Source organism: Schistocerca serialis, chromosome 4 (genome assembly GCF_023864345.2).
Source record: "Schistocerca serialis cubense isolate TAMUIC-IGC-003099 chromosome 4, iqSchSeri2.2, whole genome shotgun sequence".
Lineage (NCBI taxonomy): Eukaryota > Metazoa > Arthropoda > Insecta > Orthoptera > Acrididae > Schistocerca > Schistocerca serialis.
In genome coordinates, this window is record NC_064641.1 from 12,572,337 (window position 1) to 12,591,109 (window position 18,773).

At 39.2% G+C, this 18,773-nt stretch overlaps 1 protein-coding gene across 1 annotated transcript in view; it reads right to left on the bottom strand.

The window, feature by feature from the left end:
* LOC126473704 (intraflagellar transport protein 172 homolog) overlaps window positions 1–18,773 on the bottom strand; it is a 358,573-nt gene that overhangs the window by 224,896 nt on the left and 114,904 nt on the right. Inside the window, exons 9-12 of the mRNA XM_050100944.1 lie at window positions 17,711–17,878; window positions 9,527–9,871; window positions 6,949–7,061; window positions 6,689–6,867 (exon numbers count right to left, since the gene is read on the bottom strand). Coding sequence (XP_049956901.1) covers window positions 6,689–6,867; window positions 6,949–7,061; window positions 9,527–9,871; window positions 17,711–17,878 — 805 coding nt within the window. The remainder of the gene's footprint in view (window positions 1–6,688; window positions 6,868–6,948; window positions 7,062–9,526; window positions 9,872–17,710; window positions 17,879–18,773) is intronic.

The window sequence follows — 18,773 nt, forward strand, 5'->3', positions numbered from 1 at the left end:
CCTTCTTGGTTACCCAGTCCTGCCAACCCAAAGTTTGGTACAGATTTATTTATGACATCTTCATGATCTGGACTGACAGTGAAGAAGACCTCCAGAATTTCCTCTCCAACCTCAACTCCTTTGGTTCCATCAGATTCACCTCCCACAGAAGAACCACAAAAGTGCCCCACTTGTGACAGGATACTTTCCGGGACTGGATCAGACTTTGAATGTGGCTCTCCAGCAGGGATACGACTTCCTCAAATCCTGCCCTGAAATGAGATCCATCCTTCATTAAATCCTTCCCACTCCACCAAGAGTGTCTTTCCGCCGTCCACCTAACCTTCGTAACCTGTTAGTTCATCCCTATGAAATCCCCAAACCATCTTCCCTACCCTCTGGCTCCTACCCTTGTAACCGCCCCCGGTGTAAAACCTGTCCCATGCACCCTCCCACCACCACCTACTCCAGTCCTGTAACCCGGAAGGTGTACACGATCAAAGGCAGAGCCACGTGTGACAGCACCCACGTGATCTACCAACTGAACTGCCTACACTGTGACGCATTCTATGTGGGAATGACCAGCAACAAACTGTCCATTCACATGAATGGACACAGGCAGACAGTGTTTGTTGGTAATGAGGATCACCCTGTGGCTAAACATGCCTTGGTGCACGGCCAGCACATCTTGTGTTACACCGTCCGGGTTATCTGGATACTTCCCACTAACACCAACCTATCCGAACTCCGGAGATGGGAACTTGCTCTTCAATATATCCTCTCTTCCCGTTATCCACCAGGCCTCAATCTCCACTAATTTCAAGTTGCTGCCACTCATACCTCACCTGTCATTCAACAACATCTTTGCCTCTGCACTTCCGCCTCGACTGACATCTCTGCCCAAACTCTTTGCCTCTGTATATGTCTGCTTGTGTCTGTATATGTGTGGATGGATATGTGTGTGTGTGTGTGTGCGAGTGTATACCCGTCCTTTTTTCCCCCTAAGGTAAGTCTTTCCGCTCCCGGGATTGGAATGACTCCTTACCCTCTCCCTTAAAACCCACATCCTTTCGTCTTTCCCTCTCCTTCCCTCTTTGCTGACGAGGCAACCGTTGGTTGCGAAAGCTAGAATTTTGTGTGTATGTTTGTGTTTGTTTCTGTGTCTATCGACGTGCCAGCGCTTTCGTTTGGTAAGTCACATCATCTTTGTTTTTAGATATATTTTTTCCCAAGTACTATATAAAAATAGAAGGAAACATTCCACTTGGGAAAATATACATATATATATCATTTTTGTCAGAAAATTGCAAATTTTATAATGAAATTAAAATCTGAAAAGTGAAAAAAAAAATTTTTTTTCTGTTCCAACTTCCCTTAAGGTGGTGACTAATATTTGGTAACACGTAAGTACTACTATGTATTGTTATTATTGTTGTGCACTTCATTATTTATGTTCTACATATTCATATCCATATTCTATGCACTTACTCATTCCACATCCAAGCGAACTGCTCACAGAAACAGATTTATCGAGTAAGAGTACCATAAATAAACTGAATGATGATGAAACAGATGTTGGACTGAAGTTCATTGGTCAAATGCTACAGAATTTTATTCATCCTTGAAGGTAGATACTTAGAAATTGCAGCCTGATTAATTCTTCAATATTTTAATCATTATGACATGTTGAGTTAACAGAAGAGGGTGAAAATACATAGGAGGGCAATATGCTTACTCACTTGTATTCAGTGTTTGCAAAAACGCCTTAGCAATGTTCAATAATCTCCTATCGGAGTGACAATAAGCACTGTGTAAAGGTTTACTCACATAATTTCAGTTTATAAGCCAAGAAACATAGTGCTTTCTTCCAATTACGTCCTATACAAAGCCCAACATGGAAAAACTAGAGATGTTCAAGCTCACACAGAAACAAATCATCAATCATTTTCCTACACACAGCCCTCCTTTTGAAAAAAAGATGCAAAAAGTAGAATCATTGTATGGTACATTTATGGACAATGGATTGTTACTTATAATTTCTAAGCAGGTGTGGGTCTCTTCATGATTATACACATGGAGGACATGCTACTATTTCACTTCAGATAACATTATCATATAGAAGATAGCTGAAGGTTCAGGCTTTTATAGTTCTCTGGAATATTGTAACATTCATTCTATAAAATAAATCTCTTGTCACATTACTTTTTCATTTCTGGTGACTCGAAGAATGATATTCTTGGAATCATTTTTAATACGTAATGAATGATATGTACAACTGGGTATAATTTTAATTCCTTTCTGAATCTTGAAGGCTGACATTCTTGCTTACACTTGGACTTAGCAGCTATAGGGGAATTGTTAATGTGCAATGTCAGAATTTGTTAACTGATATCTCTTCATTTGAGTGCCTCTTGTCAACAGTTTTACAGAGATTGTTTAGCATTCATATAAGTGTAGTAGTCAAGTTGAAAATTTGTTTGAGTGTTCTTAGCGCACTTGTTTAGTTAAATCCGTCAAATCATTGTGTAGTTTCGTAATTAGCAGGGACAGATTTGCATTTTAATATCTGTGACGTGTAAAGTTGCGTAGTCGTCTGTCATTTGTTTATTTCTTCCAAATAGTCTTTGTACATTACTGACACTACAGTTAGCCTTCTGCCACCGAGCAGTGTGTCAGCAGTGCGCACGTAGCAGCATTACTGCATTTACTAGGCAGTCTTGTATTTTAATAACCATTTAAATTTTGTGTTGAGTTGTTTTTGCTCTCTGTAGATTAGTTCAGACGTTCTTTGCACAACAGTATTTAGCATGGATAGGTACTGCAAGGGCTGTGTTTGGATGCAGGCTGAGTTGGCATCCTTTCACTCCCAGCTTCAGGCAGTGTTGGCTTCGGTCACACAGCTTGAGGCTGTTCCCAATGGGCATCACTGTGGGTGTCCGGACGGGGGTTTGTCGAGGACAGCCAGCTCGTCCCACACATCCCCCGATCGGACTACAGCTGTGGCTGCTCGGGATACTGCCCACACTGAGGCTGACACCTCAACAGTGGCAGAGTGGGAGGTCATCTCGAGGTGTGGCAGGGGGCGAAAGACATTCTGGAGGGCTGAACGGAAGGCCTCTCCAGTTTGATGAACCGGTGTCAGGCTCTGTCTCCGGCTGACACTGATCTTCGGCCCGACATGGCTGTTTGTCCTGTTCCAGAGGATGCTCCTCAGTCTGCAAGATCCGGGCGGTCGCAGAAGGTGGGCTTACTGGTAGTTGGGAGCACCAACGTCAGGCCCGTAATGGGGCCCCTTAGGGATATGGTTGCAAGGGAAAGGAAGAAAACCAATGTGCACTCCATGTGCATATCGGGGGGAGTCATTCCAGATGTGGAAAGGGTCCTTCTGGATGCCATGAATGGCACAGGGTGCACCCATCTGCAGGTGGTTGATCATGTCGGCAAAAATGATGTGTGTCGCTATGGATCAGAGGAAATCCTCTCTGGCTTCCGGCGTCTATCTGATTTGGTGAAGACTGCCAGTCTCGCTAGCAGGATGAAAGCAGAGCTCACCATCTGCAGCATCATCGACAGGACTGACTGCGGACCTTTGGTACAGAGCAGAGTGGAGGGTCTGAATCAGAGGCTGAGACAGTTCTGTGACCGTGTGGGCTGCAGATTCCTCGACTTGCACCATAGGGTGGTGGGGTTTCGGGTTCCGCTGGATAGGCCAGGAATCCACTACACACAGCAGGCGGCTACACGGGTAGCAGGGGTTGTGTGGTATGGACTGGGCGGTTTTTTTAGGTTAGATGGCCTCGGGCAAGTACAGAAAGGGCAACAGCCTCAAAGGGGGCGGGACAAAGTCAGGACATGCGGGGACCAAGCAGCAATTGGTATTGTAATTGTGAACTGTCGAAGGTGTGTTGGTAAAGTACCGGAATTTCAAACGCTGATAGAAAGCACCGAAGCTGAAATCGTTATAGGTATGGAAAGCTGGCTGAAGCCAGAGATAAATTCTGCCGAAATTTTTACAAAGGCACAGACGGTGTTTAGAAAGGATAGATTGCATGCAACCGGTGGTGGCGTGTTTGTCGCTGTTAGTAGTAGTTTATCCTGTAGTGGAATAGAAGTGGATAGTTCCTGTGAATTATTATGGGTGGAGGTTACACTCAACAACTGAGCTAGGTTAATAATTGTCTCCTTTTACCGACCTCCAGACAAAGCAGCATTAGTGGCAAAACAACTGAGAGAAAATCTGGAATACATTTCACACAAATTTCCTCAGCATGTTATAGTCTTAGGTGGAGGTTTCAATTTACCAGATGTAGACTGGGACACTCAGATGTTTAGGACGGGTGGTAGGGACAGAGCATTGAGTGACATTATACTGAGTGCACTATCCGAAAATTACCTCAGGCAATGAAACAGAGACCCTACTCGTGGAGATAACATCTTGGACCTACTGATAACAAACAGGCCTGACCTTTTCAACTCTGTAAGTGCAGAACAGGGAATCAGTGATCATAAGGCCGTTGCAGCATCCCTGAATATGGAAGTAAATAGGAATATAAAAAAAGGGAGGAAGGTTTATCTGTTTAGCAAGAGTAATAGGAGGCAGATTTCAGACTACCTAAGAGTTCAAAACGAAAATTTTTGTTCCAACACTGACAATGTTGAGTGTTATGGAAAAAGTTCAAGGCAATCGTAAAATGCGTTTTCGACAGGTACGTGCCGAGTAAAACTGTGAGGGATGGGAAAAACCCACCATGGTTCAACAACATAGTTACAAAACTACTGCGAAAGCAAAAAGCGCTTCACTGCAAATTTAAACACAGCCAAAACCTCTCAGACAAACAGAAGCTAAATGATGTCAAAGTTAGCGTAAGGAGGGCTATGTGTGAAGCCTTCAGTGAATTCGAAAGTAAAATTCTATGTACCAACTTGACAGAAAATCCTAGGAAGCTCTGGTCTTACGTTAAATCAGTAAGTGGATCAAAACAGTATATCCAGATACTCTGGGATGATAATGGCATTGAAACAGAGGATGATACGCATAAAGCTGAAATACTAAACACCTTTTTCCAAAGCTGTTTCACAGAGGAAGACCGCACTGCAGTTCTTTCTCTAAATCCTCGAACGAATAAAAAAATGACTGACATCAAAATAAGTATCCAAGGAATAGAAAAGCAACTGTAATCATCAACAGAGGGAAGTCCACTGGACCTGACGGCATACCAATTCGATTCTACACAGAGTACGCAAAAGAACTTGCCCCCCTTCTAACAGCCGTGTACCGCAAGTCTCTAGAGGAATGGAAGGTTCCAAATGACTGGAAAAAAGCACAGGTAGTTCCAGTTTTCAAGAAGGGTCATCGAGCAGATGTGCAAAACTATAGGCCTATATCTCTGACATCGATCTGTTGTAGAATTTTAGAACATGTTTTTTGCTCACGTATCATGTCATTTCTGTAAACCCAGAATCTACTCTGTAGGAATCAACATGGATTCCAGAAACAGCGATCGTGTGAGACCCAACTCGCTTTATTTGTTCATGAGACCCAGAAAATATTAGATACAGGCTCCCAGGTAGATGCCATTTTCCTTGACTTCCGGAAGGTGTTCGATACAGTTCCGCACTGTCGCCTGACAAACAAAGTAAGAGCCTACGGAATATCAGACCAGCTGTGTGGCTGGATTGAAGAGTTTTTAGCAAACAGAACACAGCATGTTGTTCTCACTGGAGAGACGTCTACAGACGTTAAAATAACCTCTGGCGTGCCACAGGGGAATGTTATAGGACCATTGCTTTTCACGATATATATAAATGACCTAGTAGATAGTGTCGCAAGTTCCATACGGCTTTTCACAGATGATGCTGTAGTATACACAGAAGTTGCAGCATTAGAAAATTGCAGCGAAATGCAGGAAGATCTGCAGCGGATAGGCACTTGGTACAGGGAGTGGCAACTGATTCTTAACATAGACAAATGTAATGTCTTGCGAATACATAGAAAGAAGGATCCTTTATTGTATGATTATATGATAGTGGAACAAACACTGGTAGCAGTTACTTCTGTAATATATCTGGGAGTATGCCTACAGAATGATTTGAAGTGGAATGATCATATAAAATTAATTGTTGGTAAGGCGGGTGCCAGATTGAGATTCGTTGGAGGAGTCCTTAGAAAATGTAGTCCATCAACAAAGGAGGTGGCTTACAAAACACTTGTTCGACTTATACTTGAATATTGCTCACCAGTGTGGGATCCGTACCAGATCGGGTTGACAGAGGAGATAGAGAAGATCCAAAGAAGAGCAGTGTGTTTCGTCACAGGGTTATTTGGGAACCGTGATAGTGTTACGGAGATGTTTAGCAAACTCAAGTGGCAGACTAAGCAAGACAGGCACTCTGCATCGCGGTGTAGCTTGCTCTCCATGTTTCGAGAGGGTGCGTTTCTGGATGAGGTATCGAATATATTGCTTACCCCTACTTATACCTCCCGAGGAGATCACAAACGTAAAATTAGAGAGATTTGAGCGCGCACGGAGGCTTTCCGGCAGTCATTCTTCGTGCAAACATACGTGACTGGAACAGGAATGGGAGGTAATGACAGTGGCACGTAAAATGCCCTCCGCCACACACCATTGGGTGGCTTGCGGAGTATAAATGTACATGTAGATATAAATGGAACAGCAAAATTCAAATTTTAAGCATTCCAAAAACATACCTGAACAAATGTGCAGTAATTCAGTATGGATGTCTTTGTTGTTGATGGAATATCAAAAATGTTCAGCCTCATCTTTTTGTCTCGGAAAAGAAGTTTGCGGCCTGTTTCATTCAGTTCTAACCAGTTAATCTTGGAGTCATGACTCAGCTGACCTATTGTAGCACCACTCACAAGATCCACTGAAAAATATGTTATTAAGACATTGGATACAATATGACAATTACAAAGAATCAGCAACTTCTACTATCAGTATCACTTACATATGCAAATTGTCTTCAAATCTAGCAAATATGCCAATTTCTTATTATTTTCAGATGCTTTACATCTTTCATTAAGCCGTACACTTACAAGATGAGGATTAACAAACTCTGTTCTGAAAATAGAAACATAATACAACTTAGAAGAAAAGAAAAAAACTATGTTGCTGCACATATGAAACAAGCATAAATGGAAGGCATAAACATACCAATATAACCTTCATTCAACACAATAGCATCTGTTACTGCAAGCTGATCTTGTCTATCAGCGTGGGAGTGATTCACATAGCTTGCCAGAAAGCACTGAAAGCAACTTTGTGGACTCTGTTCCGTGGCTCAGTGAACAAGATTATATTGGCCAGACCAATGACCCACAATTCTGCCTAAATGTGGGGCCACTACAGTCATTCATCCACTCCTGACTTTATGTTCGTCTTGCTGTTTTTGTCTAGTTAGTCCTTTCAAATACTGGACTGAGACCGTATTGACTCATCTGTTGTTAGCAGATCTCGGAAAGACTGTCAAGCTATACACTTCTGACATTGTCAGTGTGGGGGGGCGATCTGTGGTATTATCAATACCGAATAAATTTTCAACTCCCAAGATTGTTAAACTCACATATTCACATATATGACTGGTTTCAGCAGTTCTTATTGCCATCTTCAGATCTGCAAAAGATGGGACCGAAAACGCTAGGATACAGCAACTAACATAACGGCACACACAATTATACATGCAAGATTGGCAATACATGGAACAGCAAAATACCCAGGGTTGCCACAAGTTTCCCCAAATGAGATTCCCTGCTATTTGTCTGATTTACAGGCAAGTTTTAGCATTTTTCCCTTACAAATTTTTGAGATCTCAAGGATAGTTAAGACATAAATTGACAATCTGTCTGTGCAGCTATGCTACAAGAAACAATAGTGAAAACAAGGAAATATCTCAAACAGACTTGCAAGGAGACAACGCATCCTGATATGAGCAAATAAATATCTAAATGAAACATATTTGGTGACAGAAATATGCATTTCCTTGGAGTTGCAAGACAGATTTAAACTACCTTCACTGATTTCAGAAATCACCTTAGAAAAAAGTGGGCCTCTTGAAAGAAGTGCATAAGGCAGGGAAGAATTGTGTAAACCAACACCATAGGTGACTGTCAATAAATTTCGGTTCTACTATGTTTGTTATTGTCAGTTATGACCCACTGTGTTATATGTATTACTGTACAAGTATTGTGTGATTTTTCTTTCAAGAAATATGTGAGTACACAAGGGCCTGACACAATTTTCTTCTTCGTATCATCCATACTTTCTAACATATAAACTACTTTTGAACTGCCAAGCTTAGAAATGTTCAGAATGTAACCATATGTACAAATTAATTTTCAATGTGAATGTAAAATGACTCATTCCAAATCATTATGATCTATCATGCAAAATGATCTCAGGAACATGTGACTAACTAACTACATTGTATAGCACCTCTTACAATACTGAAGAAGAAGATTCCGTAATGACGTAAACACAGATATGTTGCTATTCCATGTATTGCAAATTTTGGATATAATTATATGTGCTGTTTTGTTAGTTGCGGTATCCTAGCATTTTCAGTCTCATCTTTTGCACATCTGAAGATGGCAATGAGAATTGCCGAAACCAGTCATCTATATGAATAAATGATTTTTGCAATTTTGGCAGTTGAAAATTTACTCCACGTTCATGATTGTAAAGCTGTTGATAATTAATGTCTGCATGTTTCTCCTTGCTAATAATGTGCTGACATCACTTGATTGTAAATTCTTGAATATGTGGATAGATTTTATGTGTAACTAAGCTGTGATGAAATGTGTTTCTGTCCAACCCAGATAAAAACAGCTAATTGTTCATCAGCCTATGACGATGCTAGTCAAAGATGCCATCAAAATATAAGGCAATCTAACTGACACACGTCAAACTAAGAACATCAAAAGTTAACTCTGTGAAACTTAATACTAACTGAATCTTCAAGAGGGGTAGAGCTGAGAGAACCACAAAAAAACCAATGACTATCTAGCTTTCAGAGACAGTAAATTGTGCTTCAAATCATAAGAAGAGATAAGTTGAGATACGGTAAGTTTTCCCTCACTTTATATTTGAATACTGTTTGAATGTGTGAATAAACAGGAACGTAAAGTGACTAATATTGGTATGAAACACCCTCCTTTGTGGGGAGTACACATGTAAATGTAGAACAGAGAAAAGAAAAGATATAATTAAAAAATGGTGGATAAGAGATAAAAGTTAAAATGTCAATTATTATTATGTATTTTACAATCATATAAGTGTATTGCAATTTGAGAAAGTTTCTACCAGACACAGTTCACTAATGCTGTGGAAAACATTAGCCTTTTCAGAGTGTTCACAAACAGCATACAAACAGAACCAAAACATTTTATGAAAAGTTTATTTCAGGAGAATGCGCATTTACATGTGTGTCACTTACTATTTTCATCACATATTTAAAAAATACAAATTTGTAATTTTCTGTTTAAATTTGGATGTAAAAATAAACTTACTTCTATGTTCCAGTTACTTACCTAACAGATGCAAGGATTTCATTGATTCCATACTCAACCAGACTCAGTTCTCCAGCATTGAAAATTAGACAGACTGTAGGATTGTCAAAGTATACTTTCTCATGACACCCCGTATTTGGCCAGACAACTTCACTTAACAAATTACGTGTCAGATCTCCAACAAGTATTGTATCTGAAGTGCGAGCAAATACATAACTATCCTCACCCATGATCCGAACATCTTCAATTTCATATCCGTACTGGGATTTTAAAATTATGCCTTGCAGCTCCGTACTCAGAGGCTTTATGATAACCTGACTAGGACCAACATAGGCCATTTCAAATTTGTTTTTCCATACCATTCGCCTATAATGGGGAAGATATAGATGTTTAATTAGAACTCAGTTGTAAGCTTAAATTAACATTTGTTCAATAATTAAAATGTATGGGATGAACTGAATATGTAAGAAATTGATATTGTGAGACACACTTTCTCATAAATAATTTTATCATTATGAAATATCAATTAATACTATAAATTGTAACGTATATGGTACAATAACATGAGAAATTGATATGTAACTAAACGATCGAACACATTATACCTATGGGTAACATATTCCTCTTTATGTAACTTCAGCATTTGTGTCAATGCTGGAGACTGGCATATGCAGAAGTTACTACAAATGCACACTGCATATACAGAAGGTACTACAAGTCTGCAATCTTCTTACACCACTTTGGATTGACTGGGATTAATCTAGCACTTTAGATGCCTAAATTGGAGATGTTTATTCAATCACAAATATTAGACACCTTCCCATTAAATAATTTGAATATTATATTATAAGTGTACATGAACGTGATCAGTCCATATAGAAGGTAGTGATATGGTCGTAATTTTGTTGACAGTAATAGAGAGAAATCATAGGTTGAAATCTTGTGCTGAAATATAGCCTGCTTCTCTTAAAAAGCATCAAGAGGGATATCGAACTTAACGTTCCAAAATGAATGCAGCGATACACGAAATTATCACTCAGAATTTTGTTTGCAACATCAAGTAGCAATTATAAGCAAGAAGAATGCATAACAAATAGAAAATCGAAAGCTGTGAATGAAATGAATCCATTGTGGATTTTTGAAACATATGTATGTATTTCTGAGTCTAACAAAAATTGCTTCTGTATCACAGAAAGGTGTCAGTTACATCAGAATAGATAAGATTAGACAAGATTGTACAACAAAGCTAATTCACACATTCAGTAATTCCATGGTAGCAGTCATGACAGAACAATGTGCCAGTATAAAAATCTGTTTGCCATTGGGGAAATCATTAGTACAAACCACCATCGGGGCTCAGAAACCAAGCAACAATCACCCCAGTTGGAGGACTTCTACATCATCATGACTGAAAACAGCTGAAGATGTGATAACCAAAGTGAAAATAGTGTAGTTTTGTTTTTTCAAAATTGAGGAGACAGTGTAAAATGAATTTGTCGCCCAATGTACCACTATTATTCAGCATTACTAACTTCAAATGCTAAAATGATTTAATGAGGCACTGCAGAAAAATCAGCTGTGTTTGTTGATTGAATGTTTAGTTTCTCTACAATGGCAATACTCCCACTCACACAGCATTATGGGTCATGCAGTTTCTGGCCAAAAAGAAGTAAAAATGGTTTCACACCATTAGTACTCACTGAATTTTACTCTCTGCGACTTCTTCCTGTTTCTTACAGCAAAAAGAGACCTAAATAGGTAGATTTTCAGGACACAGAAGACATGAAACAAAAAATCCTAGAATCACTACACAGAATAAATTTGAACAGCTTTAAAAACAGTTTTTGTTAATGAAGCATTCTGGTAGATTAAAACTGCATGCCACACCGGGACTCAACTTGGAACCTTTGTCATTTATGAGAAAAGGAAAGAGTCCTGATCTGACATACAGTTTTAATCTGCCAGGAAGTTTCAAATCAGCATTTACTCCACTACAGAGTGAAAATTCAAAATCTCTGCACCAATGACTGAAATTCTGGAATAAGTGTATTAGGCCTAATTAACATTATTTTGAGGGTATACAATTTTGAAAATGTTCTGTGAAGTACAAAATACATAAATCAATAATCATCTTTACCTTATAGTATCCTTGTGTGCTCACCAACTGACAGCCCAGCCGATATTCATCCTTAAAAATTTTGTTTTGTACAGAAACCAGAAGGCAGTTATAAGCGTCAAGGGGCATGAAAGGGAAACAGTGGTTGGGAGTGGAATGAGACAGGTTTGTAGCCAATCCCCGATGTTATTCTATCTATTGAGCTAGCAATAAAGCAAACAAAAGAAAAATTTGGAGTAGGAATTAAAATCCATGGAGAAGAATTAAAAACTTTGAGGTTTGCTGATGACATTGTAATTCTGTCAGAGACAGCAAAGGATCTGGAAGAGCAGTTGAACGGAATGGACAGTGTCTTGAAAGGAAGGTATTGGATGAACATCAACAAAAGCAAAATGAGGATAATGGAATGTAGTCAAATTAAATCAGGTGATGCTGAGGGAATTAGATTAGGAAATGAAACACTTAAAGTAGTAAAGGAGTTATGCTATTTGGGGAGCAAAATAACTGATGATGGTTGAAGTACAGAGTATATAAAATGTAGACTGGCAATGGCAAGGAAAGTGTTTCTGAAGAAGAGAAATTTGTTAACATCGAGTATAGATTTAAGTGTCAGGAAGTCATTACCAGAAAGTATTTGTATGGAGTGTAGCCACATATGGAAATGAAACATGGACAATAAATAGTTTAGACAAGAAGAGAATAGAAGCTTTCGAAATGTGGTGCTACAGAAGAATGCCGAAGATTAGATGGGTAGATCATGTAACTAATGAGGAGACACTGAACAGAATTGGGGAGAAGAGTAATTTGTGGCACAACTTGACTAGAAGAAGGGATCGGTTGTTAGGACATGTTCTGAGGCATCAAAGGATCACCAAGTTAGTACTGGAAGGCAGCGTGGAGGGTAAAAATCGTAGAGGGAGACCAAGAGATCAATACACTAAGCAGATTTAGAAGGATGTAGGTTGCAGTAGGTACTGGGAGATGAAGAGGCTTGCACAGGTTAGAGCAGCACGGGGAGCTGCATCAAACGAGTCTCTGGACTGAAGACCACAACAACAACAACAACAACATTGTCTGTATCATTAAGTAGCACTTTTTCAAATTCTGTCTTCACTTATTTTACTTTTTAAGTCAAACTGTTATGATGATAAGGTTATATTTGTTCGAGTAATTCAGTAAACTACCATTCATGATTAAATCTATTTTTTAAATAATGATATCAGGGTGATACATCTGTAGTTTCCTTCATCTTCTGTCTAAGCTTTCTTTAGCAGATGTACAACCCTTGAATGTCTCACATACTGCGTAAATCTACCAGTGCTCAAAGAGTAATTCTTTCATGTCCGTTTAGACGAAGTCATACATTGCCCATGCATTCATACAGCAAACAGAATAAAAATTCTTCTCAGTATTTATTTGTGTGTGTGTGTGTGTGTGTGTGTGTGTGTGTGTGTGTGTGTGAGTCCTCTTCATCACTGAATAGCTACTGAAACCTACGTCCATTTGACCGTGCACTTAATTCCTTTCTGCCTCCAAATATCTCCAGACAACTGATCCCTTCTTTTCAAGATGTGCCATAAATTTCTTTTTTTTCTCATTTGGTTCAATACCTTCTCATTAGTTGCTCGATCTACTGATCTAATCTTCAACATTCTTCTGTGACACCATATCTGAAAAACTTCTGTTCTCTTCTTATCTGAACTGCGTATTGTTCATATTTCCTTTCCATTCAAAGTTACACTCCAGACCAGGCGTAATCAACTTTTAGTGACCGCGGGTCTGAATCACATACTTACTTAAGCTCGCAGGCTCCCTAATCACGTGATGTGACAGCAACACTCCTGGCATATAAAATACAAAGCTGTGGCATCTGTGATGTTAATGTCTGTGGGGTAATGTAACGATATGAATGGCACCCTATTGCCATTGTTCAAATTGGCATATTTTGTGAGTAGTTGGTAATTTTTGTCCCACTGATTATATTATCAATGTTTGAGGTCTATCAATGTGAAGATAAATGAAGGCAGTAAGTAGTAACATTTGTTTGTTGTCAGCACTGATCCAGAGGCGAAAATACTTCCCCCCCCCCCCCTCCCCCCTTTTATAGTAGTGAGTTGTTTCTCTCACTTTCCGCATGCACATGAGCACATGGGCCATACTACTGCACTCAGACTGTTAAAATGTTTCTCTTTGTTTTTCAAATCCAGTGGTGGTGAAATGGCATTGTGCAAGTGTGGAGTAAGCAAACTTTCACTGGTCTGTCTCAAGAGCTGCAAATCTGAGGTGAGCCAAACAATCGTGGAAATATCCAAAAACAGATCCCTCGGGAAGTACTATGTGAGCGCCTCTCTCTCCCTCCAACGAATTTCTGACAAGGGCCGGATTGCCCATCCATGCTTCAGACAAATATCTTCAGTAATGATACTTAAATTTATCCTAGATATTCACAAATTCTTCTTATGCTGGCATAAGCTGTCACCAGCACACTGATCGGCAAATATGAAGCATGACAATCGATTAGTAGACGCTGCATCAACCACTCCTATCACGAGAGAGGCCAGAGACACACCCACAAGCAACACGCTGCTAATGCCATCTCGACAGCATGTATTTAGGTCGTCACTGCTGCCCAGAATGCCGCCCTTAATCATCCAGTTTCGCATCTGTCAGTTTACTCATAGAGCGGATTCAGTTCATCAAAGGCGTTGACAGTATATAGCGACCAGATTAGTGACTATAGTGGGACTAGTTTATGTCAACCAGAATTGTACTTTACATGAGTCTACAAGAGGACTATTGCTGATGAACCTGTACCACATAGCAGAACCTTATTCATCCATGTGTGCATTTTTGTTGTAGGAGGAGAATACCGGCCACTCATAACAACAAGCTTCCTTGCAACACAAGACTCTACACCTCTATTTCAGAAACGCTTTTCTTTCTATAGACATCTGCATTTTATACCATCTCTACTAGGCCATTACCAGTCATTCTGCTGCAAATAGTGAAACTCAAAGTACTACTTTTAGTGTCCCATTCCTAATCTACTTCCGTCAGCACTGCCTAATTTAATTCAACTGCATTTAATTAACATTGTTTAACTTTTGTTGATACTCATCTTACAATCTATTTCCAGGAAATCATTCATTCCATTCAATTATTTTTCCAAGGTCTTTCCTGTCTTTGGCAGAATTACTATGTCATCAGCAAAACTCACAGTTTTCATTTCTTCTCTCTGAGCTTTAGTTCCCTTTTCAAATGTCTTTTTAGTTTCTTTTACTGCTTGTTCGACACACAGACTGAATAAAGTTGGGAATAGGCAACAAGTCTGTGTCATTCCCTTCTCAATCGCTTCCCTTTCAATCCTTAGACTCTTATAATTGAAGCCTGGTTTCTATACAGGTTGTACATCATCACCTTTTGCTCCCTCTATTTTATCTACATTACCTTCAGATTTTCAAAGAGTATACTCCAGTCAACATTGCTAAATGCTTTCTCTAAATTTACCAAAGCTGTATACATAGGTTGGCCTTTCTTCAACTTATCTTCTGAGATAAATTGTATGTTCAGTATTGCCTCACATGTTCATACATGTCTCCAGAACTCAAACTGTTCTTCCCTAAGGTCGGCCTCTACCAGTTTTTCCATTCTGCTCTTAATAATTAGTGTCAGTATTTTGCAAACATGACTTATTAAAGTGACACTTTGATAATATTCACTCCCGTCAGTACCTGCCATTTTTTGGAATTGGAATTATTACATTCTTCTTGTAATCAAGGGTATTTCACCTGCCTCACATATCTTGCATGCCATGAGGAATAGTTTTGTCGTGACTGGCTCTCCAAAAGATCTCAATAATTCCAAGCGACTGTCATTCACTCCAAGAACTTTGTTTTGACTCAGGTCTTTCACTGTTCTGTCACACTCTTCTCGTAATACCATATCTTCAATCTCATCTTCATTTACTTCCTCTTCCCATTCTATAATATTACTTTCCAGTTCATTTCCCTTGTGTAGCCCTTCTCTACATCCTTTCCATGTATCCCTTTCTCGTCTTCCTTCTTTACTTAGTACTGGCTTTCCAGCTAAGAACTTGATATTTATTCATCTGTTTCTCTTTTATCCAAAGATTTCTTTAACACAAGAATGGTGGAAGGGGTCACAATTAACCTTGTCACATTGTTTTGGTCATGGCATTTGCAATTTTTTGCTTCGATGATGAAACCATATGACTTTTCTCTCCTCTTTATGATGACATATTAGGATTTACATAATATTTATATTTCCTTGGACATTTCATTCAATACAACTAGAACAGCACAAGAAGTCAATTTGACACCCATGTAATTTCTCCTCTCAATATACATTAATAATCCGAAAATAAAGCAGCAACAATCAACAATCCATGCAGAGTTGTTGCTGTTCATTGTTGTGTCTTGGCACACATGCATACCAGTCTGCCACAGTTTATATCATGTCATTCAGGTAATACTTTTTGTTGATGAAAGATCTTTTCTAACATGTCTTGTTAGTGGGACATTTCTGATGATGAAATGTTACATTTCTTAGAAAATTCTGATGTTGATTCGGAAATTGACTTCACTGATGAAGATAATTATTTTTTTACCAGAAGAAAGTGAAGAGAAAGATGAAGACATTGTGAATGAGGAGGTATTGGTGCAGGAGGATTCAGAAGCTGATCTGCATCAATCCTCACCTCATTCATCACAGCAGGCCCAGCTGCATGCCTCTACAAAGTCAAACACTAGCGTGGGGGATTGCTAGTCTTTCATCTTCTGGAAGAAGGTCAACTATAAACACTCTAAAGGAGAGAGAAGATGCCACTGATGTAGAAATGGTATGATTTGAAGGAATACACAGAAGCAAATGCTTGAAAAATACTGAAAAACAATGACTGGAACATGTCACTTGAGGAACTGAAAAAATTTATAGCCATCATATAAGCGCTGGGAGTCATATGTACCAAAGGTACGACTGCAGATGACCTATGGTCACATTCCTACATTCATCTAAGATATTATGTTTTCCCAGATGCAGATCTGGATTTCATCTAGTTACACATGCTTCTATAGCCAGGGACAGTTCTAGAATATTTTTGCACACAAGCGTGCTTCTACAGCCAGGGCTGGTTCCAGAATATTTTCCCACACAAGTGACACATCATTTGGTGACCTCACCTCTAATTTTCAACACTAATGACGTATAATTTGGCTCCAACCCCCCTCACTTCACAATTCATACACATTCACTCTGTCAATCTTTGCTTCTCTTTATGATATTGCCAGTGCACATATTTTGCACTAGCACACCTATGGGACTCCTCACAGCTTGGCACCCAAGTAGCCACTTGCGCTGCTTGAGTCTTAAACCAGTCTTGTCTACAGCCTTGCCTTTGTCCTCATAGCATTCCTGCTTAGCCATTTTGCCCTTTATGACAATCTAACTTTTTAGACATCTGTACAGATTTCAACTCCTTCAATTGTTGCATTTTTATATTTTCTCCTTTTACCAATTAAATTCAGATTCTCCTGTATTATAAAAGGTTTTCTACTACACCTTGTCTTTTTACATATTTTATCCTCTGCTGCCTTCACTATTTCATATCTCAAAGCTACCCACTTGTCTTCTGTTGTATTCATTTCCCTGGATTCAATTAATTGTTGCCTAATGCCCCTTCTGAACGCTCAGCAATCTTTTGTTCCTTCAATTTATCCAGGTCCCATCTCTTTAATTTCCTACCTATTTTTGCAGTTTTTTCAGTTTTAATCTGCAATTCACAAACAATAAATTAAGGTCAGAGTCCAGCGTGAAAACAGTGAAGAAGGCATTACATTTTAATATGTTGTCTATTATTTAACAATGGTAAAATAGGTTTTGTGTAAAAGTGTCCAAATAAAGTAACAGACTGAAATGTAGTAGTGAACTGCATAGAACAATATGTGTGAAACAGTTTTTTAATATAAAAATTATTTATGCAAGTGGCACCTCCAGTATGTCATGGACTGTGACTCAATATTAACCTTTCCTAAAAAGGAAAAAACAATTGTAGTGTAGACAAAAATACTTACTTTAGCACTGACTCAAAGAGCTCTACAGCACCACACAAAGTTCCACAGGTTACTCGAGAACCATCACGTTTCCATGCAAGCGCTGTGACTGTATACATGTTAGCTATCTCCTTAGGCTTAGTCTCTTCCCAGGTCATTTTTCGAGGACTCCAGTTATAGACACGTATCCTGTTAACATTTCCAATAGTGATCTTTATTGCACAAAATAGTTAACACAGTAAACAGCCACTGAAATGTAACTGACTCAATATACTTAGCTAAACGATGATGATGATGATGATGATGACAATGCAAGTATGATGAGACAAATGTTGTTAAAATGATGTAATGTGCTTAAAAAAATAATATCAGAATGACAAAAAAGTACTTCCTAAAGCTTACTATGTATTGAAACACACATGAGCAGCTGCCCTCCGCTTCTCCTTTACACACATTAACAATAAAAGCTTATCATACGTTGGAGACAATGCACCACGATGTAATTAACGAAATGGGACAGAAATCTGTAGATGGATGTACATGTGCAGACAAACAAATAATTTCAGTTTCAAAAAAATTGGACAATTTATTTAAGAAAAAGAGTTTCACATACTGAGCAAGCCAATAATGCGTTGGTCCATCTCTGGCCCTTGTGCTAGTAGTTATTTGGCATGGCATTGATTGATACAATGTTTGAGTGATCTCCTGAGGAGTATCACGCAAAATTCTGTCCAGTTGGTTTAGATTGTTAAACTCCCACACTGGTTGGACGGCCCTACCGACAATGCTCCAAATATTGTCAATTGTGGAGAGATGGGGCAACCTGGCTCACCAAGGTAGGGTTGCCATGAAAGGCGACAAAATAGGGTGTAGAATCTCATTGACATACCACTGTGCTGTAAGAGTTCCATGGGTGACAACCAAAGGGATCCTGCTATGAATAGAAATGGAAACCCAGACCATCACTCTTGGCTGTCAAGCTGTATGGCTGCCAAAAGTCAGGTTGGTATCCCATGACTGTCTGGGGTATCTGCGGACACATCTTTGCTAGTCATCGGGGCTCATTTCAAAGTGGGACTCATCA